Source organism: Chiloscyllium plagiosum, unplaced genomic scaffold (assembly GCF_037043375.1).
Source record: "Chiloscyllium plagiosum isolate Xiang-an unplaced genomic scaffold, Cpla_swu_hap1 HiC_scaffold_20, whole genome shotgun sequence".
In the NCBI taxonomy this organism is placed as follows: Eukaryota; Metazoa; Chordata; class Chondrichthyes; order Orectolobiformes; family Hemiscylliidae; genus Chiloscyllium; species Chiloscyllium plagiosum.
The window spans coordinates 27,174,685-27,195,774 of NW_028270158.1; the positions used below are offsets into that span (position 1 = coordinate 27,174,685).

The 21,090-nt window shown below is 38.2% G+C and overlaps 1 protein-coding gene across 2 annotated transcripts in view; it reads right to left on the minus strand.

Moving 5' to 3' along the window:
• The window catches only part of mrm2 (mitochondrial rRNA methyltransferase 2), a 940,693-nt gene that overhangs the window by 439,462 nt on the left and 480,141 nt on the right, over positions 1–21,090 (minus strand). For both annotated transcript variants that reach the window (XM_087997732.1, XM_043711819.2), the window contains one exon: positions 10,674–10,878. In XM_087997732.1, coding sequence (XP_087853858.1) covers positions 10,674–10,878 — 205 coding nt within the window. The remainder of the gene's footprint in view (positions 1–10,673; positions 10,879–21,090) is intronic.

The window sequence follows — 21,090 nt, forward strand, 5'->3', positions numbered from 1 at the left end:
TTTTTCCCTTGAAAAATATATGCTGGATTTGGAGAAACTTCTAAGGTCTATGTCCTAGTTCTCTGTGTGCTTCTGATGGCCTTCCCTGTTATCAAGTCATCTAGGCAGATGCTGAACTGGGGCAGACCTTGTAAAATGTTCTCAATTGTCTGCTGAAAAATGGCAGAGGCTGATGATACCCCAGAAGGTAGTCTCGTATAATGGCACAAACCACTATGGCTATTAACTGTAGCATAGCTCTGAGCATCCTTATCAAACCACAATTGCAGACATGCATGGTTCATGTCCAGCTTCATGAAGGGCAAATTTGCATACACGTCCTCTATGCTCAGGATTGTGTCTTTATCCATCTGCAAGAAGTGGTTTGCTTTACGTTTAAAATCCCCACAAAATCGAATCTACCAGTCGGGCTTCACAATCAGTATGATCAGTGCTGCCCATCCACAAACTGGGCTGGTTTGATGATTCCATCCTTTACCAGCCTCCTGATTTCTGCCTCTACCTTTGCAGGAAAGGCAAATAGCACTGGGTGGGCCTTGTGGAATAGTGGACTTGTTTCCCTTCCTGAAAAATCTCTGGGTATTTAGTTAGGACCACTCAGGTAGCCATTTTCTCATCGAAAAATGTTGAGCCATTCAAGGTGAATCTTTCTCAACTAATTTCGCCCCAGCAGGCTTGGGCCCAAGCCTTTTACCAAAGTCAGCAGTAACTGAACCAACTGTTTCGTATAAGGGACCAGAACCAAAATTGTACCCTTAATCTATCAAGGTTCTCTGTTATAGGTTCTCAGTCTACTCGAGATCTTGCACAAACTTAAAGGTTGGAGTCCAGAGCAAATTTTGTTAAAGACTGATTCTGCAATCACTGATACAGCCTTGACAGTATCAACCACCATTAGAACTTGGTGATCATTTAACTAGACGTTTAGTTGGATTGGTTCTGATTTGGATATTGCTAAGCAATTTAACTATAGGTAGACTTTACAGAGCGTGCACTGCCCTGGATAATGGCCTATGAGTTCTCAGACTCATTTCAGGTCTAGTGGGACTGTTGCTGTCTCAAGTCCACATACCAGCAGTAACTACAATGGTTTGACGGCCCAGATCCTGAAGGAAATGTAAACTGTTCAGTGAGGTCTGGCTTTGTTTTGAGATTTTGCTGTAGGCTATGTCCTGAGTGAGGATATGCAAATGTCTTTACTTAAGTGGTGTTCCCAAAGCTCAGTCAGCCTGGCAAGGATGTCCACATCCATCAACATATCCAGTAACTCATATGCTCCACTTGCCGCATTTTCTTATGACAAAGCCACTTATAATGCCTGTTTGAAGTCCAGTTGTGCTTCAGCTAGTAAGTGCTTTTGGATGGTTACATCACAAATCCCACATATCAAACAGTCTCTCAACATCTCACTAAGGGTTAAACCAAAGTCACATGCCTCTGTCAGTTGTTGTAACCTTATCAAAAATCCCAACATGGATTCCCCTCGTTTCGAACTGCCAAGTAAAAATCATAGCATCTCAGATTTGGAAGCAGCTTTGGGTCATAATATTCCTTATGTAAATATATCAACTCTTGCAAGGCTTTAGTATATGGTGCCTCTGGAAATGCCAGGCTACTAACAATGGAAAAAGCTGCATTTTACTCGTTGCTTTTCATCTGCCTCAATGTCATTTGCCTGGGGAAAAAAGCATTCTTTCCACATACTGGACCCAGTCTTGAACAGCAGGATTAAATGAATCCGACTTCACAAATAACGGCATGATGCCAGAAATGCATACCCCAACTCAAAGATAACTCATGAGTGAATTTCTTTAGCAGTGTGTTTCGTCTTTTGTCATCACTGAAATAACTCCACAGAGGCTGGTATCCCATCACCAGATCACCATTTTTTTTAAACACATGGAGAACCCTTGATACTGATCCAGCTCTCTCTCACAGCCAGCTGTCAGAGTGAACAGAACCTTTAGCAATCCTGTTTATCTGTCAGCCAGGGCTCCCTAACTGTACCAGATTAACAGCCCCAACCAAGGAATTAATATTCTATAAGGGCCACCTGGCTGACCTCATTATAATCACTTCAAAGCTAATTTTTTTTTCCCCATCATCCTCATAAATTCAAGGAGGGTAAAAGATAAGACAGTAAAAGGAAGGCAAGTTGCAGGGTCAAGAAAGGACATCAGGGAATCCTCCAAGATCTCTATCACGTATCAGAAGGGTAAGTATTGAGGGTGGAGGTGCAAGCCGAAGGCCTAAGTGCCTCTTAGTGGGGCACCATGTTCAGAAAGCTAGAAGTTGAGAGTGAAGCCCGTGGATTTATTGGGGTTCATAAGAACAAGGCTGAAAAGGGAACGCAAAAGGAATATATCACTGGTCAAACTGTAGCTTTAATGACAACCAGATAAAAAAAAATCTATACATTAATGTGAGACGAATAAGGTAGTTGAGAGATATGGAGGATTTTTAAACAAAAGGAAAGACATCTCTTTTTTCTTCAAACTATGCAGCAAAATCCATAACTATGCAAAGGGAATCAAGAAGCCATTCTTTTGCTGGAGAAGGAACTAACTTCCCCTCCAAAGAGTAAAATGAATTTAAAAGTGTTCATATTGGGAAAAGTGGAGAGCATATCCCAGTTTTATTGTTCAAAATGCAAATGGAGCATGATTTCTTATCTGGACCAGTGCCAGTAGTAGTTTAGAAAGGTACCAGTGGACGGTTTGGACTTGGCTTTGGGTAATGATTTAGCTGGAGTGAAGGTTAGTTATAGCTTCACCCATAATCACAGAAAACTCAAGGGAAGTTAAAGACATGGAACAATTACAGCTAAAGGTTCCAGGTTTTATGTTCCCTACTGTGTCTGTTGATCACAGTAATAGCTGAACAAAGTATGGTTCCTCAGACTGATGATAACAGACAATCTGTCCTGGAATCCCCACATGGATATGATGGTCAAGATGGCAGAACAACGCCTCTTCTTCTTCAGACGAATCAGGAAATTTGGCATGTTCATAAAGAGCCTCACCAACCTTTACAAATGCACCACTGAAATCATACTGTCCAGGTGCATAACAGTATGACAACTACTCTGCCCAGAACCGTAAGAAACTACAGAAAGTGGTGTGCATAGCCCAGACCATCACAAAAGACCTTTCCATCCATGGACTCCATTAGCACGGCTCGCAACATCATCAAAAACCCATCGTATCCCAGTAATGATCTACAACCTCCTCCATCAGGCAGAAGACATGTACCAGCAGGTTCAGGAACAGTTTCTTCCCAGCTATTATTAGACTGATGAACAGACTCTCTAGCCTCAAATAGTGTTGATCTTTCTAATGTTAATTTCGGCTCGTACACACCCTGTGCAGTGTAACCTGTATGTTTTTGTCTAAGTCTTATTGATCTGTACATCCTTGCTTACTATGATCTGCCAGTACTGCTGGTAAACAAAGTTTTTCACTGTTATTTGGTACACGCGACAATAAATAAATCAAGCAATCACCAGAGATCAAAGTATCACAGCTGGATTTTAGAGTACCCAAAGTTTGCCCTAATGATGAGGATAATTTCAGCAAGTACTTGACATGTCTTTATTAATTGAGGTTCAGAAAGCAGATCCAGAGTTAATCAGTTAGTACAGACAGCTCACACTGAAGCTGAGGCTGAAGAAATTTCACGGTGCTATTGCATTAAGAATTGAGTCCTGATGAGGAAATGAAGACCTCTCAAAGACCTGCAGGTGAGGAATGGATGGCTGTTCATTAGATTGTGGTACTACTGAAATATTGCAAACATAGCACATGACATTTCTGTGGTAAACATATAGGAATACAGAAAATTCAAACACTGATAAACAGGTATTTTAATCTGGCCAAACATCAAAAGAATGGAGTGCAATTTATAAAATTTATAAAATTACACTGATTTTGGAGAAACATTCAATCCCGTGTTAGTAGTTTTTGAAGGACTATCACCAGAAACAAAAAAACCTTATGAACATGACACCTCATTTCTAGAAGCTATTACTTTAAGACAATTACAGCTGAGGTAGTAGTGAAAACATTAACTCAGTTTTTTTTAAACTCACTATGGCCTACCAATTGAAATACAGTATCATCAACTTTATGTTCTAACTTTATTCTCTGCTTCTTGTCTCAGACAATTTTGCTTCCATGTTCCTTTAATTCTATGAGCTTGAACTCTGCTCTCAAATCTGTTGTGTGGCATCGCATCAAACGACACCAACAGTTTTACAGTATCTCCTGCCAACCTTTGACTCCAATTTATTCAATCCAGATCCCACCTTACTGCATTAAAGTTGGCTTACCACCAATTAATTATTCCGACGCTGGCTTGTTCATTATTCTTTTCTGTAGTCAGCCTAAACCTTACGATGCAGTGAACATTAACACTTAAGTGTTCTGCCAAAGACACTTGATCTAGTTGGTTCATCTCATACCTAACTATCAGGTATGAGCAACGCTATCTTTCTCATTCACCTGAAAACATACTGCCGAGAAACGTTTCCTGAACACACTCTAGAAACTCTTGCTCCTCTCTACCCTCTACTACTATTGCAGTCTGTTGTGTAATTAACATCCCACGTTTAAGTAATCAATAATTTTTGCATCATCATGAATTTGCAAATGTGTTCCTTTCCATCCAATTAATTTTTACTTTCTAATGAGAAGGTTGTTGGATAGATCTCCACAGTGACAATGACAGCCCAGTGTAATACTTGAGAGGTTTTAAGAAGTTTCTGCACTAATGAAGAGACTGGAAAGGTTTCCAGATCAATATTTCTCTTTAATATGCCAATGCTTAAAGGAAAAGCAAAATGAATGATCTTCAATTTCATTGCTGTTTGAGAGATACTGCATTTTACTGTGTGCACAATAGTTACCGTATGTGCTTGCATTAATAACTGTATTTCATTTTTCAAAGTTCATGACAAATTGTAAGTGAAAGATAAATGCAGGTCAATCTTTTCAAGATTTTCCATCCAGTTTTACAGTGAGAAAAGGACATGCTGACAAGTTCATTTTTGACTTCAACTGATGCAAGTATTACATTTATCTACTATCACGGCTAGTCTTATTAAAACAGACAAGCAGGAGGGTGAAATAACACAGCAAGCCAGAGAGCATCAGGAGGTGGAGAAGTCAACATTTGGGTCATAACCCTTTTTCAGGACTGGGGGTGGGTGGTTAAAACAAGCATCAGTAGATATTTTAAAATGTCCATATTTATAAGTACAAGAATTAAACATTGAATTCCTGAAACATTCAGATGGAACTCTTAATAAACCATTTCTGTAAGAGAAGTAGTTGAGTTAAGTACTGGTTTCTGGGATATAGCATTACCAGGAATTTATCAAGATGGAAATTGTTTTCTTTTTTTTGGAACCAGCTAAAATCTAGCTTTCAGCAGCTAAATATCTTCAAACAAATGCTGTTTGTTACATTTATGCACAGTTTATCTCTCCAAGAAGCTCATATTTCAAAAAGTGAAATTGCCATCCAGGTGTCAAAAATAATTCTGTTGGAGGACGCTTCTCAAGAGCTGCTTTTTGGCTTTCAGGGGCTCATTTTTCATTTTCACTAACTCGTTCACTAAATGATGTAGTCACATAACACCTTCTATATTTGCGTGAACAGAGTATTTGGACTCGCACGAAAGCAGATTTGGAAAACTTCATCAATATCCTCAATAACGAACAATCCTCCATTAAACTCAAAGCGTCAACAAACAAGGAAAACATTAACTTTATACTATCTAGTGCCTCCAACCATTTCTACATATCACATGGAGTGAATCAAATTGGCGGAAGACTGGTATCTATGATGCTGGAGACCATTGGAGAAGACCAAGATGGATCATCCACTCAGCATTTAGAATGTAAGGTGTTACAGCACAGTACAGGCCTTTCGGCCCTCGATGTTCCACCGACCTGTGAAACCAATCTGAAGCTCATCTAACCTATACTATTCCATTTTCATCCACATGTCTATCCAATGGCCATTTAAATACACTTAAAGTTGGCGAGTGTATTACTACTCCCTACTACTCTCTGAGTAAAGAAACTATCTCTGACATTTGTCCTATATCTATCATCCCTAAATTTAAAATTATGCCCCCTCATGTTAGCCATCACCATCTGAGGAAATGGCTCTCTATGTCCACCCTATCTAACCCTCTGATTATCTTATTTGTCTCAATTAAGTCACCTCTCAACCTTCTTCTCTCCAACGAAAACAGCCTTAAGTGCCTCAGCCTTTTCTTGTATGGCCTTCCCTCCATACCAGACAACATCCAAGTAAATCTCCTCTGAACCCTTTCCAAAACTTCCTATAATGCAGGTGGCAACTTTGCGGGAGGTATGTACATGGACACTGAGATCCCTCTGCTCATTTACACTACCGAGAATCTTACTATTAGCCCAGTACTCTGAATTCCTGTTACTCTTTCCAAAGTGAATCACCTCTCACTTTTCCACATTATACTCCATTGGCCGCCTCTTAGCCTAGCTCTGCAGCTTATCAATATCCTTCTGCATTATCCACAACTCTACTGACCTCAGTGTCATCGCAAATTTACTAGCCCATTCTTCTACGCCCTCATCCAGGTCATCTATAAAAATGACAAATAGCAGTGAACCCAAAACAGATCCTTAAGGTACACCACGAGTAACTGAACTCCAGGATGAACATTGCCCATCAACCACCACTCTCTGTCTTCTTTCAGCTAGCCAATTTCTGATCCAAACTGCTAAATCACCCTGAAACCCATGTCGCTGTATTTTATGCAATAGCCTACCATGGGAAACTTTATCAAATGCCTAACTAAAATCCTTATACATCAGCTGTTTTACCCTCATCCACCTGTTTGATCACTTTCTCAAAGAACTCAATAAGGTTTGTGAGGCATGACCTACCCTTCACAAAACCATGTTGACTATCCCTAATCAACTTATTCCTTTTTAGATGATTATATATCCTATCTCTTATAACCTTTTCTGGTTGAAGATTGCTACAAATGCTTCAGCCTTATCTGTTGCACTGATGTGTTGGGCTCTTCCATCATTGAGAATGGAGATAGTTGTGGAACCTCCTTCTCCAGTGAGTGAGTAATCTGCAACTGGGTGTGGCAGGACTGCTCCAATCAGATCCATTGAATGTGGGCTCACTTACTTCTATCACTTTTTCCTTATGCTGTTTGGCACTTAAGTAGTCCTGTTTGATAACTGCACCAGGTTGACATTTCATTTTTAGATATGCTTGGGACTCCTGGAATGCTCCATACGCTCTCCATTGAACCAGGGTTCATTCAGGCTTGATGCTAGTGGTTGAGTAGGGGGGTATGCCATGTCATGAGGTTAAGAGTGTGCTGGAGTGGAACTCTGCTGCTGTCGATTTTTCACAATGTTCATGGATTCCCGGTCTTGAGTTGCTATACGTATTTGAAATCCATTTCATTTAGCTCGGTTAAAGGTATTCTCAATCTGCAGCTGGCAGATAGGTATGGATGAAGTCAAGTATTGGTGCAGGTTCTGCACCACCAGCTGCAGACCCAGTCTAGCAGCTGTGTCCTTTAGGACACACCCAGCTCAATCAGTACTGATGCTGTCAAGCTACTCTTGGTGAAGGACCTTGAAATCCCCCACCCAGAATATATTTTGCACCCATGACACCCTCAATGCTTCTCCCAAGTGTTGTTCAACATGGAACAGTACTGATTCATCAGCCAAGGGAGGACAATCCATGGTAATCAGCAGGATGCTTTTTGCCCATGTTTAACTTGAAGCCATGAGACTTCATAGGGTCTGCAGTCAGTGTTAATGATTCCTATGGTAACTCCCTATACCAATGTGCTGCCACCTCTGCTGGGTCTGTCCTGCCGGTAGGACAGGAAATATCCGGGGATGATCATGGTGACATCTGGGATATTTTCTTTAAAACTATAAAGAAGACCAGCAGTTAGCTTGTTCAAATTAGACAGCTTTGAGTTTGAGGAATATACCAGGAATTTAGCTACTAAGCTTATAGAGTTGCCCACATTCAGAATGTGATACTAAGCTGAAGTCTATTTTGGCTGATGAGCTAAATGTTAAAAACTGAAATTGAAAAATGCTATCATTGGTAATCTGAAAGAATGGAAAGAATGGGCTGAATATTCCTTGTTTTATTTGATATATTCATTCTGTATTTCCCTGGTAAAGTAAACAAAAATATAATCAATCTAGTCATGTATTGGTCTATATATTCTGAAGGGCATAGAAAATTAGTTACACAGCACTATTCTGAAATGTTACTTTTAAACTTAAAAATTCACAAATGACCAGAGAAATAAGCTCATTAACCAAACAAGTATGAAAAACAATTAACAGTACTCTGGTAGAAAATGATTATTACAAGAACTGAACAATTAATCAAACTGATCAGAAAACAAAATAGAGACTTAAGCGCTGACACTTTTCTAAATCCTTGATTATGCTTATGTAGCTTCCCTGTACTGGTTCAGTACAGCTCTTCCAACAATGTTGTTTTTGTTCAAAACTTTAAGCTGTTTATTATAATTATGCAAATCCACTTGTTTTAATGTGCATTGTTGTTTAACAAGGTAGATTCTAAACACCATGTTGCAGTGCCGATTAACACTATTTCAATATAGCTTCTTAAAAATAAATCATAAAATGTGAGCTCTTTCCAGAGGATTTTCCATTAGTCAGTTTAAACCTTCAGGACGAGCAACCTAATTGTTTATTTATTTTTTTAAAAATACATACACATCAATTTCCTTTGTACACCAAGTATTCTGAATGGTGCTGATAACATTCGCTGCCATCTCTATTACCACAACAATAGTACAATTGACAAAATAAACATTCAGGTGTCAAGTCATCTTGTCCAATTTGCATAGCTCTGATCTTGGGAGAATAGAATAGAGAGTTCAAAAGTATTGTAGGAGAAGACAATTTATTAAATAATTTGGGGGGGGAAGCTGAGTGGGTTGTTCAACACATCATAGTTTCTCACATTTCCCCTCAATAGGCCTCCTGGGTTACTCTGCATTGCTAAATCAGCAATGCATAAAACTACTCTCAAGTCTCTTACAATGTTGTTTCCCATAATCCAACAGTAGCTCTGGGAGAGTAGCCTAACATGATTCTTTTTCCAAAAAGGGAAAACACCTTACTCTAACGTAGTATCCAAGATAGAAAAAATTAGTGTGTGAGAAACTGATCCATCACTCTGCAGCAACAAAGAACTAAATCAGTCTGCCATCCTCAAAGTAAAATGTATCTTCCCAATCTCTACAATTCATGATGTGGAGGTGTCAGTGTTGGACAGGGTGGTGAAGGGGCTACACTCCAAAAGCTTGTGATTTCAAATAAACTTGTTGGGCTACAATCTCGTATTACACGATTTCTGACTTTGCCTAAAATTTGTCTGCCATGAATATCAAAGCAAAGGTACAAGAATGGGTATCACAAAACTTTACATGTATATAGTTAGCCTTGGCAGAATATGAACATTCCAAAATGCTTGGACTAAAGATGCATAGTGGGGTACCCAAGGAATTAGTATGAGGATAGCTGCATTTCTTAACCTGCATGAACGTCTTGCACTTTTTCAACATTTTCTGAGCATGAAGCTTCTAAACATTGTGAACTGTGAAAAAGATAGTGATAGATTCAAGAGGAAATTGATGGGCACAAAGTGCAGACACGTGGCAAATAAAATTTAATGGAGGAAAGTGTGAAGTGATACATTTTGATCGGAGGAATGAGGAGAAGCAATTTTTTTTTAAGAATTCCTACAGTGTGGAAACAGGCCCTTCAGCACAACAAGTCCACACCAATCCCCTGAAGAGTATCCCACTCAAGCCCATTCTCCATTACTCTACATTAACCCCTGACTAACCACCAAACCTATACATAAGAAGCAGAATTTAAAGGAAGCGTGAGAACAGAGAGGCACAAATCATTACAGGGTGGGAGCACCAGTTTAAAAAAAAGCATAATAGATCCTGGAAAATACTTGCTTAGAGGTGGGAAAAATGAAGAAGAGTGAAGCTGGTTGAATTGCTCTTACAGAGACACAGTGTGGAACTAATAGGCTGAATGGTCTCCTTCTGTGCTGTAGAATGATTCATGTGAGCCTTATCAGATAACATACAAATTGCATATGGAAATGTCAGGAAAAGGCAAGTTTTAAGGACCATCATGGAGGAAAAAGAGGGACAAAGGCAGAGATGCTAAGGACCAAATTACAGAGACAAGGCCCCAGGTATCTCACAACATGGCTGCCAATGGCGAAGCAAAAGAAATTTAGGATGCAAAAGAGGCGAGAATCAAAGGAATAGAGGCATCACAAAGGACTGTTAGGCTGGAAGATATTACATTCAGGAAAGGGCAAGGTCATAGCAGGATTTTAACAAAAGGACAAGAAGTAAAAATTAAGGCTTTGCTGAATACAGAGACAGTATAAGATCATGAGATTTGACATGATTTAGGATATGGACACTTGGGTTTTGAATGCATTCAAGTGGAGGATGGTAAATGCAAGGCTGGCTAGCTGAGCATTAGATCAGCCCTAAATTCTCGTGGTTAAAAACAGCATGATGGTTTCAGCAGTAAGGGGCCTGATATTTCCACTAAGGTTTAAAGGTACCTGCAATTTCCTGAGATGGTGGCAGATTGGTTCTTGACCCCAATTGTTCAGGGACTATGCCCTCTTCGAGGATCCGCACACGTTCTCGGAGATGCACACATTCTTCCTTTAGGCTCTTCTGCTCTGTGATGTGATGTTCCTTTGCCAAACTGCAAGGGTTCATACTCAAGTGAAGCACCTTTGTTTTTGTGGGATCATAATCACCCTGAAAGACAGGACATCCCCTATTTAGTATAAATTTCAGAATCTCAAATCTGATGCCACAACATAAATGTCTATATTTTCAAAATAAAGTCACAAACATTACAAGGGCCAGAGTTACTTCTCATTCATTAATCTACTCTAATCATGCCTATTCATGGTGAATCTCATTGATGCTGACTAACCCTATAACAGTTTAAAATAGAATAAGAACAGCTGTAAAAGAATTGTTTAAACCTATTTGATAGGTTCCCAATGCATTATCATGCTGCATAAAAAAATTATGTCTTATATATTGACACACCAAAAGATTCAAAATGACTCCCTAGTATAAAAGCACAGTTAACTGTAAATAAACTGTATAAGGGTTAGTACAGGTGTATACAGATTGGCTATGGTCATTCATTGATATCACAGTCATGCCAAACGTATTAGGCAAGAAAGTTTCACTCTTGGTAAAACCATGTAGAACCCTCATTCTGAAATTCCTTCCTTAAGACAAATAACATCATCTCCAAAAACCTAAATACCCAACTAGGAGTTGCATCATTTCTTCCAAAAAACAAAATTCTCATTTTGCATCCATTTGTTTCTGAATACACACCCCAGAGCACGTTAAGATATTCGGTAAAAGCACCACATGAATGGAACAGCATCAACAACTCATATTTATGTTCCCTCATTGCAGATCCCTTAACCAATGCATTAAAGTTTTAAATACTTTCATCAAATAATCTTTAATTATATTCTATTTTAGTGAAAAAGCATCAGCTTTTCAAATCTTTCTTTGCATTTGTAATTCTTCTTACCAGGCAGAACACTCGAGCATAGAGCCTGTGTAATACTGTGGTAGTATCGCAGCTCATGTTGTTACAGGACAAGGTGGATCTTAGATAGGAGCCTGGCTTGATAAATCATATTTTGATTTGTATTGGTTTTAAGGAAATGGTCTCTTGCTGAAAGGGAGGCACACAATGCTGCTGACTTTGCTTTAATGATAAAACATGAGTTTAATTGAGAAAATTATTGGGAAGGCCAACAGGCTAGTGGTATTATCACTGCACTGTTAATTAAGGGACAGGTAACGCTCTGGGGATCCAGGTTCAAATCCCACCATGTCAGATGGTAGAATTTGAATTCAATACAAAAAAAAATCTGGAACTAAATGTCTAACGGTGACCATGGATCCATTGTCAATTGTTAAAAAACCCCATCTTGATCACTAACGTCCTTTAGGGAAGGAAAGTGCCATCCTTACCTGGTCTGGCCTACATGTGACTCCAGACACAAAGCAATATGGTTGATTCTTAAACTGCCCTTTGGGCAATTAGGATGGGCAGTAAATGCTAGCCTAGCCAGTGACACCCTTATCATGTGAATGAATAAATAAAAAATAAATGAGGATGAGATCAAAATAATCAAACCATCTACTCATAATACAAATTGAAACTTCTTTTTAAACACACAGTAAAAGTATAATCCTATTAATCCCAAAAAAATGCCTTATAGATTGAAAGCAAACCAAAAGCTTTTGTATAGTATTCAAAAGACACACTGGCCAGCACCCAAAACACAATCACACAATATTCATATCAGATTCCCTGTATCCAACACATTAGGAGGTTTAAGTTACTTGTGACTTCAACATTTAAACAGGAGGCACAGATAGCTTGTTCTTGCAACTAATGTATACTAAGCTTCAATGTACTGAGCTTCAAGTAACCTCTTCAGTGTTTCATCCAAATATTTCTGCTCTGTAACTAATATTAGTTCCTCATTCCAAGGCAACTTAGTTCACTACACAACCATCCCTCTCAGAAGCATGGGTCCACACAGCCATCCTATTCCAAAGACTTCACAGGACCTGCTACAGAAAAGTTGTTGTTAAACTTGAAAGGATACAAAAAACATTTACAAGAATGTTGCCAAGGTTGGAAGTTTGAGCTATAGGGAAAGGTTAAATAGGCTGATGCTATTTTCCCTGGAGTATCAGAGGTTGAGGAGTGACCTTAAAGAGGTGCATAGAATCATGAGGGGTATGGATAGGGTGAACAGCCAAGGTCTTTTTCTCAAGGTAGGGGAGTTTAAAAGTAGAGGGCATAGGTTCAGAAGAGAGAAGAAACATATAAAAGGGATCTAAGGGGCAACTTCTTCATGCAGAGGATGGCATGTATATGAAATGAGCTGCCAGAGCAATTGGTGTCGGCTGGTATAATTACTACATTTAAAAGTCATCTGGATGGGTCTACGAATAGGAAGGGTTTAGAGGGATATGGGCTAAATGCTGGCAAATGGAACTAGATTCATTTAGGATATCTGGTTGGCATGGAGGACTTGGGCTGAAGGTTCTGTTTCTGTTTTATACATCTCTATGATTGCTCCTGCAAAGTAAGAACTGAAACCCAAAAGTCTTCCTCTCTATAATACAGGTGGATACAGGTCCTTAAGAAACTCTAATGAACTTGGGGCCCTACTATCTATTTAAAATAAATCAAAAATAAACAAAAATCCATTGGTAGTGAAAAAAACCCAGTCACTCCAGCATTTCTTGTAAGCTGCACACCCTCAACAAGGATCCAAACATTGATGTAATTCACAGCACTGACTTCCACTTCTGGAAGTTTCTGCCATGGATGGACCTCAGAGCTCTATACAGAGGAAAACAAAATTAACCAGAGCGTTGATTCACTCTAAAGTCAGGGCCTCAAGAACTGCTTTAAAAAAAATCGCCATGGCTACAGAAATAATTACAAGTTAATTATTAATTTCAGACATAGAAATCCCACAACTCAAAACTAAAACTTACAATAAATAGTAAAAACACATAAATGAAAATCCACAGTTTACATCACAACTGACACTAAAATCCACTGTTCAACAAATAAGCAATAGACATTGGAAGGTTACAGCATTTCTGTTACAAATTCGACATGTTGTAGGGCGGTGCATGTTGACAGACAGATTATAGTGTTAGCATTATTTATAGCTGCATAGTTTAGATATATAAGATAATAAATGGCTGCCAGCAACTTACAAGGCAGTAATTCAACTGAGCAGTTCGGGTGACGTCAAACTGTAAAAGCTAGGCTCAAGTAATTTATGAGTGTCAACAGAGTCAGAAGATTGAATTACTGGCTCAAATCCATGCTTGGTACTTGCTATTCTTTTTATTATGAAGCCTAAATTTACAAAAGACAATGTTAATTTTTGAGCTCCTATTACACAATTGGATTGTAGGGTATAGTGGTGACAGCACAGCTTAAGTGAAAGTAGAACAAGCAGGCTACTGACAGCTGATCTAACAGCGGGTGCATCTCAAGTTTGAGACATCCAATACTGCAGTAATACAAACAGCCCTAGCAGAAAAAGGGAGTGTGGATAAACAACAAATTTTTTGGTATTACCTTAGATATAATGTCTAAAGAGAGTTGAAAACAAATCTTTATAGTCAACTGTGCATTTGTAAAATTAATTATTTTTTCTAATAAGATTGAGTTTCAATTTATTATATTGGTTAAAGAAGCTAGATTTCAAATATTAATACTTTGTTGGAAAGATCATTAGAAGTAAAATGCACCAATACACAAAATTAATAGCTCTTTCTCAACATCATAAAAATTTATGTTAACTTCTATTAACTTGAACCATATCTCCGGTATCTCTTATGGCATGGTGAAGAAGTATGTACATTATAGCAACTCCAGGCAGCCAAGTGGACAACGTCAGCATGGAGGCTCAAAGTAACTCACATTTGCAGCAGTTTCAAAGAAATGCAAGGATTCAGTTTTTGTGGGAAACTGAGTGCCCATCTGACTTAAGAATCCCTAACAAAATATGCAGGCAGTTACACAAAATGATATCCATGGAAAACGGGACCATATTGGAGGTCATTTCAGAGAAAGATTTTTGAACTTGATGTTCCAAAACTTGATTTTGAAAGCTATCAAGGGAGGCAATTCATAGGCTAAACAGGTACAGTCAGTTCTGCTATAAAGCAGTAGTTCCATTCTTGTGCAATCCTGTGTTCTAAGACAATTGTGCAACAGCAGCACCATCTAAACTAATGGGGCTGGAATTGTGTTATAACCAATACATGCTTTAAAAGTTTGCACTTTAGAAACAGTGTCCTCAATTCCCGATCGTGTAGTAGCAAATTCACATTAATGAAATGAGCATTATAGCAGAACAACCTGTACATCATTTCTGCAACCTGCTGGGAAGGCTGGAGAAAATGGTGCTTTCATGCAGCTTTCTGCAGGAGCAGAGTGGTTTGGAGCTAACCTAGAAAAGTAGCTTCCTTTTTGGGAGAAAATCAACAGTCATTTTAGAGGATAGGTATGAAATTGTAAAAAGAATTCCCTTTTAAGGTTAGCAAATATAACAACCTCAGAATACCCGAGATGTCTGTAAAGCCAATTAAGTATTTTTGAACTGCAGTCATTATTATGTAATGAATGTGAACTTGGGGTGTGTGTATATATATATATATTATATATATATCTATAATATATAAAATAATATTTACTGCTTCTTTTTTAAAAATGTTACAAAATAATCACTTCAACATTCTTTTGAAATAGCTGGAATCTGATTACCATCAGGGCTAAAGAAATGTATTACTCAAAGCAACTTTGGGAAAGAGATTCAGTCGTTACCCAGCTGGATTGTGTGCACTTATCAATTCAACTCAGTAATTTAATATGGGTAAGGCATGTCAATGATTTCAACACTTACCACCTAACAACATTTATTCAACATGAACATAAATATATTGAAGTCAATCAGCAGTATTTGTAGTAAATTATCAATGAACGCCATTGAAAAGTTTCCTAAATAAACACAGAGCCATTTCAAAACACAAGATAAAGCACCAGTATTCATTTGCTCAAAACATCACAGATTGTGCTGAGATACGCATCCATGACAAGGAAAATGCTGATTGAAGAGGAGGCTTACACCTAAGAGCAAGATTTAAGAACTCTTAATCTATAACTAAACGGGGAAAGGGAGGATGCGTACTTCTTGCTTCCTTCTTCAATTCCAGGGATAAAACATCCCTTAACTCTGATAGTGATTAACCTTCTGTTGCTTAACTCATCGTTTAGACCCTTTGTTAAAGCCATATCAGCAAAATGCTGCAGCTGAGCTTAGGCTGGAGCTCAGCTAAACTGTGGTCTTGAACAAGATTGGTCATCTTACATATCTGGCTATATTCACTACATTGTGCATATTTTACAAAATGGTCTGTGCACATCAAATAGACCATTGACAGCTTCAGTACTGGGATTGTTCTACTTGTTTTGCACACGAGAAAAGGAATGTCTCATCTTGCTTAAATGCAACCACAAACTGAATTACAGTGATGGTGTGACAAGATGATCATCTTGACACCAGCTAAGAACAAAAGATGTAAGCAAACCTTTGAGATTTATTTTCCTCTGCTTTACTCAGTTTCTTTTCACTTGCTACTCCCCTTATTTCACTCAGCACCGCCAAATAAAAGGCCTCAGGCTAGTTAAGTTGCTACAAACAACACAATTCTTGGTGCAAATAGCTTATAGTCTGCCACTTACATTTGGATACGCTTGTATATTTGATTGCTATCAGCTGCTTTCTGAAATGCAAATGCAGTTTTTATACAAAATTATTAACTCTGAACATTATAATGTTACACCAAATGAAAGAGGTTCAAATCACAATAAACAAAAGAAAAAATTTAGTTGTATTTCTCAGACTAAATTATGACTGCGCATTAATTATTTTAATAGTAAGCTTTGTTTCCTCTGCAGTGGAAAGCTCCTTGAATAGCGCTTATGGAGATGTCAAAGAAATATTTTAACAGACTTTTGGAAATGCCAATTTTTTTGAATATTACAGTGGGTTATAAAGCCCTGTTTTGTTTGTAACAAATTGCAAAGTTATTGATTATTCAAGAAAATTTTGGATTTACATACTTCCCTCAAAACCTCTCAATGGCACCATTAAAAATCTCAAAAATCATCACCGTTATGATTTGATTAGATTAGACTCCTTAAGATGTGGAAACAGGGTCTTCAGCCCAACCAGTCCACACCGGCCCTCCGAAGAGTAACCTATTCAGACTCATTTCCCTCTGATAAATGCACCTAACACTATGGGCAAAAAATATGGGCTTTGACAAAGGGTCAGTTAGACTCGAAACATCAGCTCTTTTCTCTCCTTACAGATGCTGCCAGACGTGCTGAGATTTTCCAGCATTTACTCTTTTGGTAACACTATGGACAATTTAGCATAGCCAATTCACCTGACCTGCACATCTTTGGACTGTGGGAGGAAACTGGAGCACCTGGAGGAAACCCACACAGGCACGGGGAGAATGTGCAATCTCCACACAGACAGCCACCAAAGGTTGGAATCAAACCTGGGACCCTGGTTCCAGTGCTAACCACTGGGCCACCGTGCCACCCCCATATCTAACAATAACTCTGTGACTTTGAATACAGGGGTCAGCAGACAGTAAACCATGACTGGGAATATAATTCCCTAGAATGGCAAGTTGTCACACAGGTGATATAATTAAAAGATTAGTACCAATGTCTCTAATTTCCCAAAAATGAAACCACTATGTGATTATAAAGTTATTTCCATTTTGCAACGTGACAACCCAAGACTGAAAACTTCCAGTTTTCTCTACTTCTTCACAGTTAATCTCAGTTTGGATTGTGATGATAGCTTAGAAAGCAACAGTAACAACATTTGAGAAGTAATTCATTGGCTGTGATATCCTGAAGGCATGAAAAATGCAATGCAGTTTTCCCTTTTACATTCTAACTACCCTTCAAATGATGGTAACTGACTTCTTGATTTAAAATATCTCCCTTAGAAACCAAAGTAACTGATGTCCCAGAAATAATGTGTACTTAACATTATTTAATCAGGATGTATGTGAACTGAAAAGCTTGCATTTCCGACTATATTCTGCCTTGATTTTAAAGAGGCATCTTGGTCCTCACAAAAGCCTTAAACAGGTTGAAAATACTCTCTAAGAGCAGAAAATTGTTCCTTTTTCAATCCTTTGTGCTTATTTTCGAAAATTTATTTTTATTTGTTCATGTGATGCGGACATCACTGGCTAGGCCAGCATTTACTGCCCACCCCTAACTGCCCTTGAGAGTTCTCAATGAACTGCCTTCTTGAATCGTTGTTGTCCATGGGAGGTAGGTACACCCACAGTGCTCTTAGGAAGGGAGCTACAGGATTTTGACCCAGCAACAGTACATTAACGAAGATAGAGTTGCAAATTGGGAAGAGGTGCACCTTGGAAGAGTATATGCAGGTGGAGATGCTCCCTTGCAAATGGTGCCTTTGTCCTTGCTAGTGTTAAAAGTTATGGGTTTGAAAGATACTGCTGGAGTCTTTACAACTGCTGCAATTCATTGTGTAAATGATACATACTGCTGCCACTGTACATCAATGGTTAATGCAGGCATTGGTTAAGGCAGGCATTATTGAAGGTGATGAACAGGGTGCCAGTCAAGCAGGTTGCTTTGTTCTGAATAACACGGAGCATCTTTAGGGTTATTGGAACTTCACTCATGGAGGCAAGTGGTGCTTGTTCCATTACTCTCCTGAATTGTGCCTTGCAGACGGTGTACAGGCTTTGGTGAGTCAGGAATGGAGTTACATGCTTCAGAATTTCTCACCTCTCCATATAAAAATTAACATAAGATATGAGGTACGAGATTGGCCCAACCTTTCAACAGGAGCACAAAAATATATACAATGAGCACTTGGAAAATAATTTCGTCGAATTCAAATAATGCAATAGAATGCTTGTTTCAGCATTTTAATGCTTCCAGTCTGTCTGCAAAGTAAGCCATTCAACAAAATTCTGAATATATTTTCTACTGCTAAATTAGAAATGAAAGAGAAAATAAAAATGGCAATGCCCTGTGAAATTTAGGAGAGAGAATATTTCTGGAGGAAAACTGCCCTGTGATCTCAAAATAACTGTCTCAACAGCTTATGTAATAAGCTTGACCAACAAGCAAAATCCATAATTCAGCGAACCTTTCTGTTGAAAGAAAAGTGATTATTAATGGTGCCATCCCTACATGTCGAAATCTGTGACTGTACGAAGTTGATGAAATAAGAGACTAAGATTCCATTCTGAAGGGAAGAAAGAATGGAGACAGCAATCCTCAATTTTTGCAATTTATTTTTATATAGTGTGAAGATAGTGCTTCCGTCCAACATGAAAGCAGAGAACTGCTTTGTGAACTGTACTGAAATTTAGCTTTAGTTTCTCAAAGACTAGGACTCTGAAATTAATCTTTTCTTTTACCGGTCACTTAAATTATCTGATATTTGACAGTTTGAACTTAATTGATGTTGTGAGACCAGACTGAGCCTTCTGCATGAATGAGACACCACAAAATGCAATAAATAGCCTCAGAAAGTCATATTTTTATTTATGAATGAGATTTTAGAAGATTGATCGTCCTTTCATTCGATCGCAAGTGCAAATGCCAAAAAAAAGGAAGCCTGAAAAGCTAAAATTTCCCAATTGACTGAAATTTGGAGTTCTGGCTTGATCCAAGCCATGTTTGCGCTCATCTCCCTACAGTTATCTACGATTTTTAAAATGTACGACAAATGGTTCGAGATTCAAAACATTTTCTAGTGCTCTGTAATCATTTTGTTGTATAAGTACTCTGTGCCAAAAGACCTGGGTTCAGTACTCCAGGTGTCACCTTTCACAGTTTGCCCACCTGAGGAGGTCACTTTAGCAATCATTAAATATTTTCAATTTCAAGATGAAAATTGTTGGACATGACAAGTTGGGCTTGGAAGACAAGGAATGTGGGGATATCTGTGGACACATGAAATTGTAAAGCATGCTCTGCTACTCACATGTTGTATATCACTCCATAATTTTAAGAATAGGAATACATTTGTGTTAACGTCTGATGAAAATATGAATTATAATCGGATATATGGCTGACCAGATACACAAGTTCCAGTCAGATCTAATGTAATAATTAATAAAGGTCAATATTGCCAGAAGGAATAGTGCAGAAAAAGATTTGAGGGGTGATGTGTTACATTTGATCACTCCAATAAATCATTGGATGTCTATTGTTTTTCATGTCAACACTTGGAAATCAATACCAGAGTTTTCACAAGAAAAATTTGATGGAAAGGCAAGATATGAGTATTTATAATATTCAAGATAAGGGACCTCAGTATTGGAAAATTATTTTTTCTTTCCATCTTGAGCACCTGTGCTCAACATCATATACTCTTCTGCCAGTTTTCCCCTGTGCATCAAAAATGTATCTCATGTTGTATAGGTAGATGATATCTCTATTTCCCATAAAAGTCTGCTTTAAGGACTCTGATTAGTATTTCAGATTGAATGAAGATGCCTTTCAATGTAATGAACTTAGTCAATTTACTGACAAAATTCATCCAGGACAGTTTTGCAATATAATAATTTAATCACTTCAGTGTGAAACACATTTGTGTTAAGTGTCTTTTTTAAGCAAAATTAATTTTTTGGATGAACAGTTAAATAAGCAATGGTACTAAGACTTGACTAAAACTATTTTCATCTGGAATTCATTACAATTCTAATTCAAATGTGGAACTTCTTCATTAACTGGCCTCTGTTTCTCATGATTCAACTGTGAAGTTATTGCTACTTTTTTCAAATTACCCTCTTGTAATTTTTTTTATTATTGCCTATTATTGGCCTCTCTCTATCTTCTTATCTGACATTCCATTAAAACGTATTCCTTCATCCAAGGTATGGAAAATTTTGCTGATTTCACATTTGGTTCATTGTCAACTTTATTTTGTTAACAGTCCTGTGGAGCTCCTTAGGATTATTAAAGGCAATGTCATAAATGTAAGCCGTTGCAGTTTACAATCCAAGAATAAAAAACTGAAAGTTTGCTTAAGGGGAGGGGCCTTTCTAATGCTGACAACTTTCCGATCCTGAGCTGTTACCTAAAACCTTAGCTTGCTTTTGCCCTTTCAGGTACTGATGAATCAATTGTCCATTTTCAGCACTTCTTGCTTTTATCCAAGTTTCTTTATCCAACCTCAGTATAACTGTGTGCTGGACCACAATCCCACTCAGTGCTCAGATTTTAAATGCTCTAGAACGCAACTGCCTTCTTGAACAATTTAGCAACAACAAATTTACATTTTTTAAATTGCGCAATATAATTGT